General features: G+C 40.4%; 2 protein-coding genes across 6 annotated transcripts in view; one reads left to right on the forward strand and one right to left on the reverse strand.

Annotated features, from left to right (window-relative positions):
* ITGB4 (integrin subunit beta 4) overlaps positions 1–2,374 on the forward strand; it is a 94,096-nt gene extending 91,722 nt beyond the window's left edge. For all 5 annotated transcript variants that reach the window (XM_081319783.1, XM_081319782.1, XM_081319786.1 and 2 more), the window contains one exon: positions 211–2,374. In XM_081319783.1, the coding sequence (XP_081175909.1) occupies positions 211–353 (143 nt within the window). In that variant the 3' untranslated portion in view covers positions 354–2,374. The remainder of the gene's footprint in view (positions 1–210) is intronic.
* A 138-nt stretch (positions 2,375–2,512) lies between these two features.
* On the reverse strand, positions 2,513–18,614 carry GALK1 (galactokinase 1). Its single transcript, XM_081319787.1, has 8 exons — positions 18,337–18,614; positions 16,212–16,401; positions 15,565–15,684; positions 12,929–13,064; positions 11,726–11,907; positions 11,088–11,238; positions 9,526–9,688; positions 2,513–4,470 (listed from the first exon to the last, which is right to left on the reverse strand). The coding sequence occupies exons 1-8, from the start codon at positions 18,505–18,507 to the stop codon at positions 4,396–4,398; spliced, it is 1,188 nt and encodes a 395-aa protein (XP_081175913.1). The 5' UTR covers positions 18,508–18,614; the 3' UTR covers positions 2,513–4,395.
* Positions 18,615–19,726: the final 1,112 nt, after the last annotated feature.

The following is a 19,726-nucleotide window of genomic DNA, read 5'->3' on the forward strand; positions in this document are numbered from 1 at the left end:
CAAACCTGCATAACCCATCATTTAATGACAGTTTAGTGAATAAAGAATTTGCAGGATTTGCAAAATGCACTTTTATAAACCAGAATATATTTGGGTTTACATCACATGCGCAACAAAACCCAGTCAATGTTATGCTTTAAGTATGATCTGCAAATCTAGCCACGAGGAAGTTGCTGTTTATGCAATCTTTATTTGGTTCCCTCATTTCAGATGGGATGCTGATGACTACTCAGCGAGTGGAAAGTGGCGGCACCCTTACCAAACAGATCACCAAAGAATACATCACCAGCACAATGTCCAGCAATAGTGGGACATTCTCCAGACAGACAGAGAGACAATTCTATGAAGCTTAAGTCCAGAAGGAAACTGCCAAAAAGACGCTCAAATTTCAACAAAAGGTTCTGGGGCCATCTTTCAGATGGAAGCAGATGGCATTCTCTGTGTTCCACTAGCCCCAAAAGCCACTCACTGGCCATTGCTTTTGAAATACCACCAGGTGGTATCTGCACACAGCCTAGCTGGTAACCTAGCATCTTGTGAAAGGAGCTTTTAGCAGAACACTTGGTTATGAAACTCTCTTGTCTAGTTCTACTTTTGAGTCCAACTCATGAGTCTCTGCTTTGCTGCTCTTTACCTCAGACCATTCCTTTTAACTTTGCATATTTTAACTGGATCGCTTCCTCTTTGTTGACGTTAAGATCATCCTGGTTTTTTTCTTCTGAGCATGATAACATCCTGTTTCTCACATACATTTCTTGCAATGCAGAGGAATTAGTCCAATTGTTGTATGTATGGTAAGTACAATCCCCTGCTGTGCAGTACTGTTGCCTATTTTATAACGTAAGGTTGCTAAAATAAATGCAGGTAGTCCTTGTTTAACAACTGCCTTGTTTAGCAACCATTTTCAGTTGCAACAGTGATGAAAAAGTAATTTTTATGACCAATACTCATATTTATGACCTTATAAAGCAAAGGACAGCTGAAGCAAGAGCACAAGAACAGATAGTTTCACTTAGCAACTGCTTCACTTAAGGACTAAGTTGCTGGTCCCAGTTGTGATTGCTAAATAAGAACTACTTGTAAACCCTTTTCTAAAAAATTCCTGATACAACATGGGGGCAATTAAGGCAACTTTTGTTATGGACAATTAATATCTTTACAGAGGAAGCCCTCAAAATAAACTGAGTTTCTTTTAGCCAACAATTTAGTTACTTTTGAATGAGGCTCATGGTGCATTTACAAAAGCCTCAGTCATAGTCCAAATATCATTGTTTTCCATGCATTTTCCTACTACTTGCTCACTCTTTGTTTTTTTTAACCATATAAAAACTGGTAAACTGACAATGATAGAATCATGTCATGGTGTTTTTTGGGGGAAACAATCCTAAGACCCATCCATCTGGAAACAAACTGAAATTCAAATTAACATTAGGGCTGTGGTTGCATTTTTCAGAAGCTACCCAGGAATTTTTCAATCAGAAAGTCCAAATACAAATGTGGCAGCTTATCCATCTAAATCAGGGGTCCCCAAACTTTTCAGCTTTAAGACTTGTAGACTTCAACTCTATGCTGGCTGAGAAATTCTTGGGAGTTGAAGTCCACAAGTCTTAAAGTTGACAAGTTTGGAGAGCCCTGATCTACATGAGTTTATTCATCAGAACCAATCATCACGCAAGGAGTGGGTAACTCTAACTGGCTTGAAGGTGCCCCATAGTTGTGTGTGATTCTCAGAACAGATGGACATAACATTTCTTGAAACTGAACATTTGCTTATCAATGTCATTAGGAAGAGTAATGCAGCTGGGCCATTCAGGTAAAATATATCAATCTTGAGCTCTTAGAATATCATATTCAGTGCAGTGAATCATATTGTTAAAGTTCCCAGACTGTCTTTTAAAAGGATGAGATTTATTTAATATTCAACAGGAATACTGATTTCCTGGATCCTTTGTAAGGGAGTTCCAAATAATTTCTTCCTAGGAAAAGCTGCATGAATTTTTATCTCCAGAGTGTCCCATTTCTTTTTCTGATACGATTTCCAGTTTCTTGCAAATTCTTACTACCGATTAATAAACTTTTCCCTCATCATAAGAGCCATACATCTTGGTATAATCCAAAGAGTCCCTGGAGGTATCTATTGGCCATATTTTAGTAACATAATCATTCTAAATAAAGGTTTTAAAAGCATCCTATGCTTTCACTGATGTATAATGAAGAACACATTATAATGTAAATTACATGTTTGTAGATTATTACAGCTTGGAGAGGTTGATGGAATTAAGTACATATGCAGTTTCAGTATTTCAGAGATCTGACAGATGGTGCTTTGGACCAGATGGCTTTGTATTGCACTTAATAAACATTTTCTCTATGATCACAGCTGGTTTTTTTTAAATTTCCAAATATGCTATGTGTAAAAACAACAAACCCTTGATTGCTAAATGAGGGCAATGATACAGATCTTATACAGACCTAAACCTCGATAGGCTTAGGCAATAAAAGCAAAATATACAACTTCTACTGAAGATGTTACTAAAATGGCCAGAACTGAAAGGATAAGGTACTCAAGATTAGCATTAATGATTAGCATTAATAGCAATGCTATCTGTCTTTAAAAATATTATTAGGAAAAAGTTAAGTATGCATCTGTTTAGTAGTTGAGATATATGTGAAGAATAATTGAATGATTTTTGTGAATACGTTTAAGTGCCCAGCTGAAGCTCATTTTTAATGCAAGTGTTGCCATTGCAAAACATACAGTTGGAATAGTACTGTTGGGATATAATGGCTGCACAAAACACTAAGCTTTACATAATTTATTTTTTATTTATTTATTTTAATTCCATTTATATCCCGCCCTTCTCCGAAGACTCAGGGCGGCTTACAAGCTTAGCAGTAGCCTTCATTCTATGTATATGCCTGCTTATTAGGGCTTTCACACACACCCCAAGCGGCATTATTACAAAGTCAGCTTAATTGCCCCCAACAATCTGGGTCCTCATTTTACCTACCTCGGAAGGATGGAAGGCTGAGTCAACCTTGAGCCTGGTGGGATGCGAACCTGCAATAATTGCAGGCAGCTGGTGTTACTTAAGGAGGCATTAGCCCACTGCTCCACCCAGGCTAGGTATTTGATAATTTAAAATCTGGTTAATGAACAGTTGATGTTAACCAGGTATTGGCTGGGCTTACACATTACTAATCCATGATGTGTTTAACCCTGTGTTTAACCCTGTGCTTATGCATAACATTGGTATAATAAACTGAGGTTTACAAATCATGGCTGGATCAATATCATGCTAAAATGAAAGCCAATTAACCACATGAAGGTTTCATACAAGGCAGCATAGCCAATTACTTCAAGGTGACAATCATACATTCTATTGCGAGAAAGGTTATCATTATTGTAAATTTTACTTAATTTAGATTAGTATGTCCATTGGATCAGAGTTTGGGCAGAGGGAGGGGAGACAAAAGATACATGCATCAAGGCATCATACAAATGACACCAACTTTGCATCAGAAGTCATGATGCAATTACACCATCACATCATCTCATAGACATGCCTGTTTTATTTTGACTTCACTGTGACTGACTACAATTGTCACTTTCTACCACAACACTTAGCTATACCAATTACATGGGTTGAGGGTATTATCTCACACCAGCCTGTCCTTGTCATTAACAAATGATAATATGGAATGCAACAGAGAAACTCATCGCAAAGTGACTCTATTCAAGAGATGCTTAGTGGATAATTCACTTTTGGAAGATGGCTCATTAATGGGAAAGAATAGAAGCAATATTTAGAGCACAATGTAAAGGAGAAAGCCTATTTCCATTAGGAAGATTAAAAAGGGAATTGCTTTGGAGCTGTGAAGTTTATGCCAGATTTTCTCAGCCCCAGTATTTCCATCCAGATTGCTGAAGGAACTTCTCATAGAAAATTGTATGCAGAAATCAAGGACTATTTAGTCAAACTCATCACGGTGTTTCACTGAAAAGGCAGGGCTTTTTTTGTCATAGAACGCTCAGAACGGAGTTCCGGCACCTTTTTTGGATGGAACCTTGTAGGATAGGCAAGGCGGGTTGTATGACATGTGTGAGTTCCGGCACCTTTTTCTTTTACAAAAAAAGCACTGTGAAAAGGAAATTTTGTGCCCCAAACTGTCTTGTAAAGGAAACAAAAAAATCCTTTTGGGGCTCTTGGTCGAAAGAAACAAACATCTGTGTGCGCACACAGTTTTTCAACGGCTTCACTGATTTGTGACTGATGCTCCCTTTTATGGAAGAAGTCAAGTCTTTGCTCCAAGCTAATGTCCAGGGAGGCTGTCCCAAAGTGTCATGTTTTTCTTAGTACAGCAGTGAATCCTACAGACCAGGCAGGAGAGCTTTCAATACAGGAGGTGCACTTTAGATCCATCAGCGGGTTTTGTAAAATAGAATGTCGCTGTCCTGCTGTATTTGTCCTAATTGATAAAAGCAAAAAAACATGATATGCAAGTATCTGAATGATCAAGGGACACAAAATATATCGGGGAGGGGGGGAGTTCACAAGTGTGGAAATTTGACTTGGGGCACAATGGATGGCTTTATATCAGTCAGACGACAATTCTTAAGAGGTAAACCGAAAACAAGAACCATTTTGGCGTAGTGGTTAAGGCATCAGGCCAGAAAGTGGGAGACTATAATGTTCCAGTACTGCCTTAGGCACAAAGCCAGCTGGGTGACCTTGGGCTACTCACTTTCGGACCCACGAAGCAAACAAGGATAAACCACTTCTGAAAAACCATGCCAAGAAAACTGCAAAGACTTGTTCAAGCAGTCTCCAATAATCAGACACAATTGAAGGGGGGGAAAAAAAAACAAAGACATTATCAGCAAGCATATGAGTTTGCTCAAACAGCAAATTTAGCAACAGAAAACATATGCTGATAATGGACGTTTAAGCCAGGAATGGACAACCTGGTTTTTTCCAAATGTTCTGGTCTTCTATCTGCTGTAGGCAAAACTGCCAATGTCAAGGAATTAGACACCCAGAAGGCAGCAGATTGCCCGTGTCTGAACTGAAGTCTTTTTATCCAAACAACAACAGTTCTAATAGCAACAGAAAGAAACAGTTCTTAACAAAGAAACCGTGGGAAGATAAGCATCGGTTGGACCAAGATATTTTCTATGCTCCCCAGCACAGACTTTTCTCCTCAGAACTAAATTCATCTATCCATGCTAAATGCTGTTAAAATCTTTCTTTCTCACACACAGACACTTTCTACTTCATTCCTCTAAAGACATAAAAATGCATCCTTCACAATTAAGGAGGTTACACGAGGCTGGCTCCTAGCAGTTATCAATGCCTCACTGAGTGAAGGGTACTTCCCTGCTGCCTTGAAAGAGGCGGTGGTAAGGCCCCTCCTCAAGAAACCAGCACTGGACCCAGCTGTTTTAAACAACTTCCGTCCTGTCTCCAACCTTCGCTTCCTTGCGAAGATCGTTGAGAGCGTGGTGGCACGACAGCTCCCTTTGAACCTGGAGGAAGCTGAATATCTAGATCCGTACCAATCGGGTTTCAGACCAGGGCACAGCACGGAGACGGCATTGGTCGCGCTGGTGAATGATCTCTGGCGGGCCCGAGATAGAGGTTATTCCTCTGTCCTGGTCCTATTAGATCTATCAGCGGCTTTTGATACCATCGACCATGGTATCTTACTGCGTCGTCTTGAGGGGCTGGGAGTGGGAGGCACCGTTCTGCGGTGGTTCTCCTCCTACCTCTCGGACCGTTCGCAGACGGTGTTGGCAGGAGGGCAGAGGTCAAGCCCTAGGCCTCTTAATTGTGGAGTGCCTCAGGGTTCGGTGCTCTCGCCCCTCCTGTTCAACATCTATATGAAGCCGCTGGGAGAGATCATCCGTAGCTTCGGGGTGAAATATCATCAATATGCTGATGATACCCAGCTATTCATCTCCACCCCGAACCAACCCAGTGATGCCCTTGATGTGATGTCCCGTTGTCTGGAAGCGGTACAGATTTGGATGGGAGAAAACAGGCTTCGACTCAACCCGGCCAAGACTGAGTGGCTATACATACCGTCATCTCGTTTAGTCCAAGAGGTTCCATCTCTGACTATAGGAGGAGAGATGTTACCTCCCATTGATAGAGCACGCAATCTGGGCGTCCTCCTAGATTCATGACTCAGTTTTGAAGATCACATTGGAGCCGTGGCTAGGGGGGCATTTGCACAGATTCGTCTTATATACCAATTGCGCCCCTTTTTGGACCGAGATGCCCTACGTACAGTCACCCACGCACTCGTTACCTCCCGTATTGATTACTGTAATGCTCTCTACATGGGGCTGCCCTTGAAGGCCACCCGGAGGCTTCAGCTGGTGCAGAATGCAGCTGCACGGGTTGTGATGGGAGCTCCCCGATACTCCCATATTACACCCCTCCTGCGTGAGCTGCATTGGCTACCAGTTGCCCTCCGGGTGAGATTTAAGGTGCTGGTACTTACCTTTAAAGCCCTACATGGCTTAGGTCCGGGATACTTGCAGGACCATCTGCTGCCGGGAACAAATTCCCATCGTCCAGTACGCTCACACAGAGAAGGCCTCCTCAGGGTACCGTCAGCTAGGCAATGTCGGCTGGCGACCCCCAGGGGGAGGGCCTTCTCTGTGGGAGCGCCAACCCTATGGAATCAGCTCCCCCCTGAGCTTCGGATGGCCCAAAACCTCCAATCCTTTCGCCGCGGCCTCAAAACACACCTGTTCCACCAGGCTGACCTAGACTGACAGGCATTTTAATTAATTTATATTTAGTATTTTTAATTCATTTTTTAAATTCTCTAATTTTTTATTGCACTGATGTTCTCAATTTCATTTTATCTTGATTTATGTACTTATTATATGTTTTGTTGTTAGCCGCCCTGAGTCCTTCGGGAGATAGGGCGGGATATAAATCCCATCAATAAATAAATAAATAAATAAATAAATAAATAATGTCGTTACATTAGGGATCTAAAAAATATTCCATGCATGCAGGAGGTTCTGGTCTATATACAGAACAAAATTAGGGTGTTTCATTCCAGTATGAAATGTGGTAGTTCTGGACAAATGTGGTTTACAATGGGCAGCAAGAAGGGGGGGGGGAAATCCAAGACTGACTTGTGTTTTCCTTAATTTATTTATTTATTTATTCAGTTTATATACCGCCCTATTCCCAAAGGACTCAGGGCGGTTTACAAGGCAAAATTTAAAAACAATCCAATATAAAATTTAAATAAAATTAAATTAAGTCTAGCCGCAAAAATTAAATCACAATTTAAAAACATTAAACCCCTCAGTCCAGACCAGATAGCTCAAAGAGCCAGGTTAGAAAGGGAGGCAGGTAGAGGGTGTGACATTATTATCAGTGGCTGGAGACAGTCAGGCAAAGGAGGAAAGGAAGATGCTGGGAATTCAGGATCCAGAAGGATATGTTTGGAGCCTGTTTCTTCCTGCTGGGATCATCTCAGGAATAAGCAGGCACATAGGCCAATACACTGGTGGCAGGTCGTGGCTGATGGAAGGCAGAAAGAGGCAGGCAAGGTGCTGAGAAGATGGAGGGAGAGACAGGCCAGTGCATATGCTATGTGGAAGAGGAGACAAGAGAGGAGGCTTTGCGCACCACACTGGCTATATTCACTCCTTAAAATAATTCTGGGATCCTACAAGGTTTGTTTCAGATTGAAACTTTAAACAACACAAACATTTTAGATGTTCCTTCTTTTGTGTTTGTGTGTTAAACCATAATTGATCCAAAATGGTTCAGCAAAACTTCCAGGATACAAAACTTTGTTTCATGTTCAAAATAAAACAATGTTTTATGCACTCATCCATGCTGTGTGCAACCTAGATTTGCAGCATAACACAGATGCTGGAAGCTTTTCTACTTAATAGCAGTTCTGTTCGGCTGTATTGTATTTATATGTAAGAGTGCATATGTATATGTAAGGGTGTAGGTTGTATATAGCATGTTTATATGTGTGTTATGTATGTGTACACTTTTGAGAGCAGGCAACAGAATATCATTTTTAAAATGTGCCAGTGTGCCCACAATAAAAATGATAATAAAGATTATCTATCAAAGACTACAAATTAAATAAAACTAATTATAAAAAAGATAGTAAATGATAAATGACTTCTGCTTTGGTGAATCTGACCTTAGTGGAAAATGTTCTGATATTGTTTTCCAACTGCAGTATTATTAATAAAATCACTAGTGCCTGTAATCAAGAAACAATTCCTCTTATTTAGATTCTTTTTTCAAAATGTAACACCTGTATTCCGGCCAACTGTCAACTTGCAAACAGGTCAATTCCATTTCTAAGAACAAGGTAACTTATTCTTATTCTTTGTGTCAAGAATTATAGAGAGCATTGTTTGAATTTTAGCAAGAATATGCTTTATCTTTAAGCAAAACTTTCTGGAGATGGTATATCATTTCAGTGGATTAAATTGGACTGTTGGGACATGAAATTTGTTGTTAAATTCATCACTTTAGTTATGTATCATTTTTCTAAAGCAAATTTTTGAATATCTAAATTTTGGAAATAATAGTAATCTTAACAATCCAAAAGCACTTGTCCAAATCTACTAGCTGATTTAAATAAAATTAATAAAACCATTTAATTTTGTAACAAATAAAATATTTGCTCATAGGGCAAGATGTTAGCCTAACATAAGTTATGTCTTACTTAGTCATAGCAACAGCAATAGCACTTAGATTTATATACCCACAGTCCACAGCACATTCTGTGCAGTTTACAACGTCAGCATATTATCTCCAATAATCTGGGTCCTCATTTTACTGACCTCAGAAGGATGGAAGTCTGAGTCAAGCTTGATCCCAGTCAGGATCAAACTCCTGGCTCTGGGCAGAATTAGTCTGCAATACTGCATTCTAACCAATGTGCCATCATAGTCTGTTTGAAAAACAATAGTGGCTACTGACCTGGATCACCCATTATACTAAGACACAAATCATGTTTTATACGTTGCTGTAGCTGGGTCCATACAACATGCCAGGTCCAAAGAGCCCTCCTATTGGCTTAGCAGCTTGATTGTGAACACAGCCATTTTCACAGCATAAACCTCATGTTTTATTTCGGTCTTATACCTTATATCACTGATACCCCTAAACCAATACCCTATATATCCCTTCGGGATATAAGTTCAGATTCATAAAAATTTGTTCTTAAGATTTACAGTGAGGAATTAGACCACAAAAGACAGACAGGTAGAAAAATAGGACTGAATTCACGAATGAAATGTATTGATGAACATATTGGAATTTCTGATATCAAAAATAGTTGCACGCATCAATTACAGCCTTTATTCTAACATATATCTATCCCCAAAGAGAGTGCTTTGTATCTAGGAGAGCTAAACGTAGAATCCAAGAAGAAAATCTGATGTTAAAATTCTGCTCATCTCTGCTGTAAACTAGAGAGCTGAACCAGCAGTCCGTTCTTATAGCCCGATTCCCCACATACCTTGATATGTTCCAGAACTTTTTCTGCAGCTCCAGATTCAAGAAGAGTTACAGTGCAACCTCCAAAACCACCACCAGTCATTCTGCTACCATACACTCCAGGAACTTCCATGGCAGCAGCTACCAGCTCATCTAATTCTGGACAACTAACTTCATAGTCATCCCTGATGGAAGGAAAAAAATAAGTGATTTTTAAACAAAAATGTGAAAAAAAACCTTGTAAATTACTATAAGGAAGGAAAGAAGCTATGCACAAGGGAGGGGGGAAGGTTAGGAGTTACAGAAGATCTAATCAATATAATGATAGACATGGGTTGATGTTACAGAAGTACCCAGTTCTCACCTTGGGATACATTAAAGTCGAGCTGGGCATTTCGCGGCCTTGGGCCACATCCACCTCTTTGGCTGTCCCTGTCCGGCCCGCATGAGATCAATCAGAAATTAGAAATCAAATGTAAATAAGTGTACACTAGGCATGCAATACCACTGATCGCTTTCATTCTGAAGGTGACTTTTTTTTTTACAATTTACCTTTATACATGTGTTTGTGCCTATGCACCTTCACAGCCCTCTTGGTTCAGCCCTCCACAATAGTCTCAATTTCTCATGTAGCCTCTTGGACAATTAATTGCCCACCCCTGTATTAAAGTGCATCATTTGCAACAGACAAACTCTATGTCATTACACTGCATGCAGATCTTTGTTGATGGGATATGGAAAAGAATATGATGCGCCAAACTGACTTCATTTACTCTTAGGAAGAAATGTCCCATGTGGAACAAATATAATTAAGGCTGACAACCTAGTCTACACTTTCTCTATCTTATTTAAAAATATATCTTAGCTGGCCAAAGGCATGACAGATTGTTTTTTATGGGTCCCTCTGATGATACACAAACAACAGTAATTTGGAATGTAAGAGGAATAAAAAGTAGTAGGTCTACATTAAGGTGTTCTTAATTCTGTGAAATCAAAGAGATGCAATAGATGTACAATAGTGGTAGTCCCCAACTTATGACTACAATTGAGCCCAAAGTTTATGTTGCTAAGTGAGAAATTTGTTAAATGAGTTTTGCCCCATTCTGCAACCTTTCTTGCCACACTTGTTAAGTGAATCACTGCAGTTGTTAAATTAGTAACACGGTTGTTAAGGGAATCTGGTTTCCCTATTGGCTTTGCTTGTCAGAAAGTTTGCAAAAGAGGATCAGTTGACCCAGATAAATTTGAGTCATTTGTCAAGCACCCGAATGTAAATCACATGACCATGGGGATGCTGCAGCAGTCATAAGTGTGAAAAATGGTCATAAGTCACTTTTTTCAGTGCCATTGTAACTTTGAATGGTCACTAAGTGAACCATTGTAAGTCGAGGACTACCTGTACGGTGTTTTGATCTTCTGCAGTAAATAGCTTTGGTGTACACGTACATCCAGTCTACATACATACAGGAAAATCTTTACATGGAAACCCAAAAATGGCCCTTTGATTCTGTAAATGTTATTTTTTAAAAAAAAATACAAAAGGAATAACCTAGGTTGTATATCAGTTTCAGACTGTTGCCTTACCGTAAGGAATTGTGGCTCTCTACCATCAGCTCTCCAAACCTCTTATAATTCCTGGCCTCCAGAGCCTCGGCTGCCTTAGCCGTCCGTTCAATCTCTCCAATCACATGCCTGGCTCGCCTGTACATCTCCTTACTCAGGAGGTTCCTGGACTCTGGAGAGAGATGAGAAAAACAAAATGAAAGAAGATTCAGTTAGGGCTGAAAGGTTAAAAATGATCCCCAAGTGGGAAGTTTTGAGCTTCCAATGTGCACTCTGTCACCTTCTGTATGACAGTACAGGTAGTAGTCCTCACGTACAAGGAATTTTCTTGTACAATGACCATCTGCAATTAAGGAAAGTCACGGAACAGTAACTTTACAATCCATCCTAGCATTTATGATTTTTGCAGGTCTGTAAAGCAAAAGGCAAGCTGAAGTAAAATCATAAGCTCAGTCACTGTTTCTCTTAGCAATGGCTTTGCTTAATGATTGACTTATGAGTCCCAATTGTGCTATAGGAGCAGGACGATCTATATGCCCAGTATGTAAATTCCCTCTCTCCGTCTCAACTCCTTTTGCACTGAAACAGAGATATAAAACTTCAGATGTTCTGAAGGCTGGAGGCTGACACGCCCCCCCCCCTTTCCAAATAATGTTTACCCTCTAAGTCTGACATGGTGGCTTCTCTCAGGCTTGCCTTTCCCAGCAACTTGGCTGCCTCTTCGCACTGTCGTCGACGTGTGGGATACTCGCTGCCTGTCAAAGTATGTCGTACATTGGAGTTGGTGATGAGAACAACTAAGTCTGGGTCAGTCAAAGGGACCAGGCGAGTTTCCAAGGATCTTGAATAACAAGAAGACATAACTAGACCACATGAAATGATGTAAAGGTGGTTGCTGGTTTTAGTTACTTATACATTAAGAAATACCGAAATGAGCTGTCATTATAAACCAAAGTGCACTGCCCACATGAAACAACTTTACAAATTCAATGCTTTAAACTTTAAATCTGCTTTCTAAATTCTAAAATGGACATGAGTTCGGTATGTGTTATATTCTAACAATTTCTAATATTCTATAAAAATATTCATACAATCATTGAAAATTGGACCTTAAACATCAACTTAAAGAATATTTAATTTAATTTAATTTAATTTAATTATGGGACTTATATGCCGCCCTATCTCCCGAAGGACTCAGGGCGGCTAACCACAATAAAACAACAATAATACAAATATTAAAAGAGATTAAATTTACAAAGCCCCACTAAAAACCAATAATTAAAACAAAATTAAAACCCCCGTCTTCAGTCCAGGTCGGCCAGTTGGAAAAAGTATGTCTTTAGGTCGCGACGAAAGGACCGGAGATCTGGGGCCATCCGAAGTTCTCGGGGGAGCTGATTCCAAAGGGCAGGCGCCCCAACAGAGAAGGCCCTCCCCCTGGGGGTCGCCAGCCGACATTGTTTGGCCAACGGCACCCTGAGGAGACCCTCTCTGTGTGAGCACACAGGGCGATGGGAAGTCGTTTCTGGCAGCAGACGGTCCTGTAAATATCCCGGGCCTAAGCCATGTAGGGCTTTATAGGTAAGATTTAGCTCTATAGCTTTATAGGTAGGATTTAGCTCTATCCCCATCCTTAGCAACTCACCCAGTGCTTAAGGCGGAAGGGTTATCTGAATGCCCTTTGAGAATTTTATTCCACAAATACTTTACAGGACGTTTTTGGTTTTTTTACAGAGCAACATCATCCTTCTTCTCTTTGAATACTGTGAGCCTAGTTAGATGAGATAACTGAGCTGTGGAGACGTGATCTCTCTACATAGATGGAAGAAGTTACAAGAGAATGACTATTGGCACATTCTGACCTGCAGTCTATCAGCAAGGCATGTCCTTCTTTTCCCATCACGGAGATAAATTGGTCCATGATACCACAAGGCATCATTGCAAAGGTGTGTTCTGCTTTCTGGCACACCAGTGCCTTAGTAACTGGATCTCTGTCATCTGTATCAAGGAAGAAAAATATCCACTGACAGTTTAGTACTTTATTTCCATATAAAGGAGAGAGGGGAAAATATATAAAAAATTGATATTCATATATATCAAAACAAGCCAAAACATGAAGATGTATAAAAGATGCAGCCTTCTAGTGCTTGTTTTCCAGGATTTGAGCTCTTCAGAATGGGCATGGACAAGAAATTCAGCCAATTGTTCTCTGCCTATTACACAGGAATCTCCCCAGAGTGGCAGATCTCATCTGGAAATGAGCAAATAAAGCTCTAAGGTAGGGGTAGGCAACCTTGGCACTTTTATGACTCATGGACTTCAACTTTAACTTCCCATCACCCTGTGCGCTCCCACAGAGAGGGCCTCCTCAGGGTGCCGTCGGTCAGGGAATGTTGACTGGCGGCCCCCAGGGGGAGAGCATTCTCTGTGGGCACGCCTGCCTTCTGGAATCAGCTTCCGGTTGAGCTCCGGATGGCTCCCGACCTTCACTCGTTTCGCCGCGACCTGAAGACTTGGCTATTTGAACTTGCCAGCCTGGACTGAGGGACTTGGATTTTAGATTTTAAATTTTAAAAACTTTAAATTTTAGTATGTGTTTATTGTTTAGGGCTATTTGATTTAATCTCATTTTAATTTTTATACATTATGTGTTGTTTATAGTGTTTTAATTGCCCTGTACACCGCCCCGAGTCCTTTCGGAGAGGGGCGGTATATAAATCCAAATTTAAAAAAACCCTCCCAGAATTCCTGAGCCAGCTGGCTCAGGAATTCTGGGAGTTGAAGTCTATGAGTCATAAAAGAACCAAGGTTGCCTACCCCTGCTCTAAGGCATTTGGGGAGATCACACCTATCCCTCTTATGTTTATATAGTGAATCCAGGCTGATTTGATGCTTGAACCCTCCTCCCAACAGGGATAGTTGCTCTCCAAGAATCCTTGATATGTTGTTTGAATTCAGCTGCTATGCTTTGTAAATGACGCAGGGGTGTCAAACTCGACGCATCACATGATGTGTCACGATGTATCTCAACTTTTTTTCCCTTGCCAGAGCTGGGTGGGCATGGCTTCCACGTGATGCATCCGGCCCATGGGCCGGCAGTTTGACTCCCCTGCCTTAGAGGGTCATCCACTAACTAAATTCTAATTCACTATTTTGTTTTTAACAGTGACCATGGAGGTGCTTGAAAAAGAGAACACCAGAACCTATACAGGTCAGTCTTTCTCCACCTAGCCTGGTGTGTTGTTCCATGAGTGATAGCAGCTTTCTAATTTGGCAGAGTATTCCCCAACAGTTCAGAGTTGCCAGAGATTGCAACACATATCTACAAAAGTTCTTGAGCTGTGGTCAACCTGTCTCATTTAGCTAAAGAAGTCAAAAAGGAAGCAGAAATTTCAGGTTGAAAAATATACCTCAGACCAGCCTTCTAAAGGGCTACTGCAAAAATCTGGAATTGGTTGATGGCAGCAAAGAAAGGCAGGAAACATTCTTTGCTTCCATTTCAATGTCTGCATTTTACATCTCAGTCCCTAGCCTTCCCCAACATGGATGTTCTCCAGATGGGTCATTTTCTGTCTCAGAATTCCCAATCATGCTGGATGTGTTGAAACCAATTTTCTTTGTTCTAATATTTTTCTATAGTTATTTTGAGAATAAATAAATATATTTCAAACGTCACTGTTGGCACCCTAAATGGTAAGAATTCTTTTACATTCTTTTCCTGGTAGGTTAAGGTCTGGGTTTGGGAAATAAAGCTTTATGTTCCCCCTCTCTCTCTCATTAACTCAAGACTAGTTGGCTAAAACATTAACAATAACCCTGAACTGATGGAAAACACAGTAGATATGAAAACCAAAATGCACCTTGTATGTTTATTTAAAGAATGATTTAAATCACACGAGCTTCTCCTTTTCTTTCGTGATTGTTTTTTTTTCCATCACTTTAACTTGCCCCACCATCAACTGCCTCTTATTTCAATCCTTCCCTCTCGAAGTTGAAAGGAAGAAAGGAAGGAAGGAATTAATTGTTCTTTTCCTTCTTTTCCATCACTTTAACTTGCCCCACCATCAACTGCCTCTTATTTCAATCCTTCCCTCTCGAAGTTGAAAGGAAGGAAGGAAGGAAGGAAGGAAGGAAGGAAGGGAGGGAGGGAGGGAGGGAGGGAGGGAGGGAGGGAGAGAGAAAGAAAGAAAGAAAGAAAGAAAGAAAGAAAGAAAGAAAGAAAGAAAAAGAAAGAAAGAAAGAAAGAAAGAAAGAAAGAAAGAAAGAAAGAAAGAAAGAAAGAAAGAAAAAAAGAAAGAAAGAAAGAAAGAAAGAACTTTGAGAGGGATCGATTGAAAGAAGAGCGGCAGTTGATGGTGAGGCAAGTTAAAGTGATGGAAAAGAAGGAAAAGAACAATTAATTCCTTCCTTCCTATGATGTATCCAGTTAGTACTTCACTTGCTTTAAGGAAAATGCAAGTAATCTGCTGTTTCATCACAGGCATAGTATAAGTCTTACCAGAAGAGAGCTGCTGCAGGAAGGTGTACACAGCCACTTCTAAAGAGGCTGAACTTGAGAGACCACCACCTATTGGTACATTACTCTCTATCACAACATCAAAGCCTGGGAGAGGGCCAGCTACAATGAAACAGAAAAACAGCACAGGGAGAAAAAAAACATAATTCACGGCACATCCCACAAATGATCTATAATTTAACTATTCTGAAGAGCATCACATTTAACTAAAAATCTGTCAAGGTTTCGGAAAGATGCTTTAAGTAAAGAGCTACACTTCTTTGAAGGGGTCAAAGACACAGTGGCTGGAATTGCCTATCCCACTGCTATCTCGGCTTTGTGGATGATGGGAACCCATTTAATGGGTTACATGGCTAGCACCCCATTAGATGGATATAGCAGGAAAATCTTCCTAAAGACCTACTCAGAGTGAGGGGATAGGGAATATTTCAATCTCCCTATTAAATAATGTTATGTTATAGTCTTTCATTCTTGCCAAAGAGAAGTTTGTTGTGGGAGGGCTCACTTGGGGAAAGGGCAGTTTTGACTGCATGATTATAGCTGCTATCTAAACTTTCTTTACTCTCTCGTTATGGATATCCCAACAGCCAATGTAATAACCTCGATCTTTGACTGATTTTGTATCTTACCTTTATAATGCTGGATAACCCCTTTTACATAATTAGCCCAGCGAGGTTCTCCAGGTTTCAAGGAATCATCTTCCCTTGGAACTGGAAAGTGCACAGTTTTAGGGTCTTCCGCTTCCTCTGCAGTTGTAGTTATGGATATTATTCCATCTTCCCTTGGACTCCCAACTACTACTGTTCTCATCTGTATGGCCTGAAGGAAGAGAGCACTGTATAGGGCAGCAGTGGAAAATCATCTAGTCTTCCAGCAGTTGATGAACTACAACTCCCAGTGTCCCACGCAACAGGCTAGGAGTGCTAAGGATTGTGGTTCTACAATATCTGGAATACAACAGGTATGGCATGCGTGCTGTAACCGAATAAAAAAGATGGGCAAGGTTTCTGGAAAACCCTTTTTGCGTGGTATTTCCCCCTTACAAATGCAAAGGAGTACAAGAATGAATAGACATGAGGATGAGGAATATGATTAGGAGTGTAGATGAAGAAGAATGACTCTTTGAGATTTTTAATTTGGTCACTACGGATAATTATTATAATGAAGAAAATCCTTTGATTTGTACCGATCTCTCCAATATAGTTCTTAAAAACTTCGAATATGCCTATTAACTGATTTGTACAAAAACATGTTTCCCAAAATATTCAATTGCTGACTTCACACATCACACCTGACTAATCTATGGCTTGATATTATGCAAACTCAGCCAGTATGAGTCTGGGGTTCAGTGTGTTCAATGAACCAAGGCATTTGGATTAATTTAGTTACATAAATTATGGATCAGCTTGTTGTCAAACTATTATTTTCAAACAATGTTGATATTATTGCAAAATGGTGTCCAGCTCCGCCTATCAGATATCCTCAAATCATAGCTGCAAAAAATGGTAGGAAAATGAGTTTGGAGAGGCAGAGGGAATCTTACAGCACACACAGAGATATCTGCTTCCATCAAACTGGATGGAGTCTATTGTTATTCAAATGTTCATAAATTGCCATCACTGTACAGGATATCTTGTACAATACAAAGAAATAAGTGGCTTACAATGTAAAATGAAGCACCATAGAGGAACAGAGAATATGCAATTACTTCTTTAGGATCCGGGTGAGATTTTTATTATCCAATGGGCATTATAGTTCAATATGTCTAATGGACTGAAGTAGGACCATCCTATAATAAGTTCTGGAAAGTACTTCCAAGCCTATGGTCCACAGACATAGAAAGAGTATAACTTCTTTAGAAAGCATACTTTCCGTTGGGAGAGGGTGATCAAAGATATTTTGGGATTTAAGAGTAGATTTTTAGCAGGATATTAATGTGGCATTCCAAAATTTAGCTGTCCCTTTAACTTGTAATGGAGGCATGTCTTAAGAACCATTTCTAGACGCAAACAGATTCAGTAAAGGGGGGAAAAAGAAACCACTTCATATAGAGTATAGCAAATTATACTGTAGAAAGCTATAAACAATAAAACTACATTCTAATAGAATGTGCTGTGCAAACCTAGCCCAAAGGTTTGGGAGTTATTTCAAGAAATTAGGTTCAGTGAATATCTTAGGGTGTTGTCAGAACAGCATTTTCACACTCAGGAACTTTATTTATTGCTAAATTTTTAAAAAATATTTCTTCATCCAGTAAAAATTTTGCAACAGGAAATCATAATGTTTAGAGATAAAATTCAACTTTTTAAGGAACATTATTTGCCTTTGAATTTATTACTATGTCAGGGAACTAAGAGAAGGGCAATGAAAGCATAGCTTGAAAAAAATAGCTTAACATTTTCTATTTTATATTTAGTTAATATTTAACTCCACGTTTGCGCAATCCAACCAGGCTTAACTCTGCTGGACGTGGAAAAGATCAAAAATATTCCTGAAAGGAGTCAAATCTTCAAGCGTAGTCTTCAGCAGCTTCGCCTACCATTGACAAAAAATAATCTCTTTAAATCCCGGCATTTCCATAGTTAGGAACAACATTAGTATCTTAATGGGAGACACGGCTTTTTTATTCTCCTCCTCTACATCGATGAAGTCAACAAGAAGGAATTTCACGAGATGTCTTTGGAAAATCCCCATAAAACTGGAAGAAGCACAGCCGAAGTTATCTGATTTTTCTGCACCGCATTGCTTCCTTACCATAGGCAGCACGAAACCTTGATTGTAATCGGTGTGCTCTCCGATCAAATTTACCCTTCCGGGCGCCGACACTGCAATTTTAGGATCTTCCTCGCCATAAACCCTTTTGTACACTTCCCGAGCGGCTGCTAGTAGCGACCTCACTGGGTTGGATTCTCTTTCTTTTGCCATGATCCCGATCCACTTGCAAGTTGCAGGCTCGAGGATTAAAACTACCGTCCCTCGAAAGAGCGAACCGGTGATCTGCGCAGACGCGCGACTGCTCTCGCTTCCAGCATCCGCGTTCTGATCAAGGCCCGCCCTCTCGACGTGCCTTTTGTCGGGCGTCCGGCTCGTTGCTCCGCCAGCGCAGCTCCTATGTGTCCTGTAGGGGTCGCTGGTGTAACTTCAAATCTTGTCTTCGCTTTCAGAACCTCTGCGCTTTTTATCTCCGCTGCAAAGTAGCGTCCTGGTACTGAGGGAACGAAAGTGCAAATCTACCAAAAAAACAAAAAGAGGCTTTGCTGTAGTTTGCGAAAGTAATGACTGGTTATTTCTAAGTTAATGTTCTTTGAAGGTTGGAGCATAAATAAAACAAAAGTGCAAAGAAAACAAAAGCCTCTATACTGATTACTAATTAACTAACAGAAATATCCTTCATGGATTACCCCTTCATGGATTACTGCCTTGTCGTGGCGAAGGGGCTTGCGTAATTCAATGAAGCTATGAGCTATGCCAAGACGGACAGGTCATAGCAGAGAGTTCTGACAAAATGTGATCCACTGGAGGAGGAAATGGCAACCCACTCCAGTATCTTTGCCATGAAAACCCTATGGACAGTACTAAAAGGCAAAACGATATGACGCTGGAAGATGAGCCCCTCAGGTCGGAAGGCGTCCAATATGCTACTGGGGAAGAGCAGAGGGCTAGTACTAGTAGCGCCAGAAAGAATGAAGCGACTGGGCCAAAGCCGAAAGGACGCTCAGCTGTGGATGTGTCTGGTGGTGAAAGGAAAGTCCGATGCTGTAAAGATTTTTTCTCCATAGGAACCTGGAATGTAAGATCCATGAATCAAGGAAAACTGGACGTTATCACAATGGACACGTGGGAAAAGATTTGGGTGAGGAACGTAAAATTTGCACAAGCTCAAAATCTAAGAGAGAATTTTTACAAAATGTTTTATAGATGGCATTTAGATCCTAAAAAGCTTGCAAGTATGTATCCGAATTATCAGCCTAAATGTTGGAGGTGCGGTGATGAAGACGCAACATATTTTCACATATGGTGGACTTGTAAAAAGGTTAAGGCTTTTTGGATAAAAGTCTGGTGGAACATGCAGAAGATTTTTAAACAGAGGATAAAGTTTTGTCCGCAACTTTTTTTGTTGGGAATAATTACAGATGCTACAGTT

The sequence above is a fragment of the Vipera berus genome (genome assembly GCF_964194415.1).
Source record: "Vipera berus genome assembly, chromosome: 2".
Taxonomy (NCBI): Eukaryota; Metazoa; Chordata; class Lepidosauria; order Squamata; family Viperidae; genus Vipera; species Vipera berus.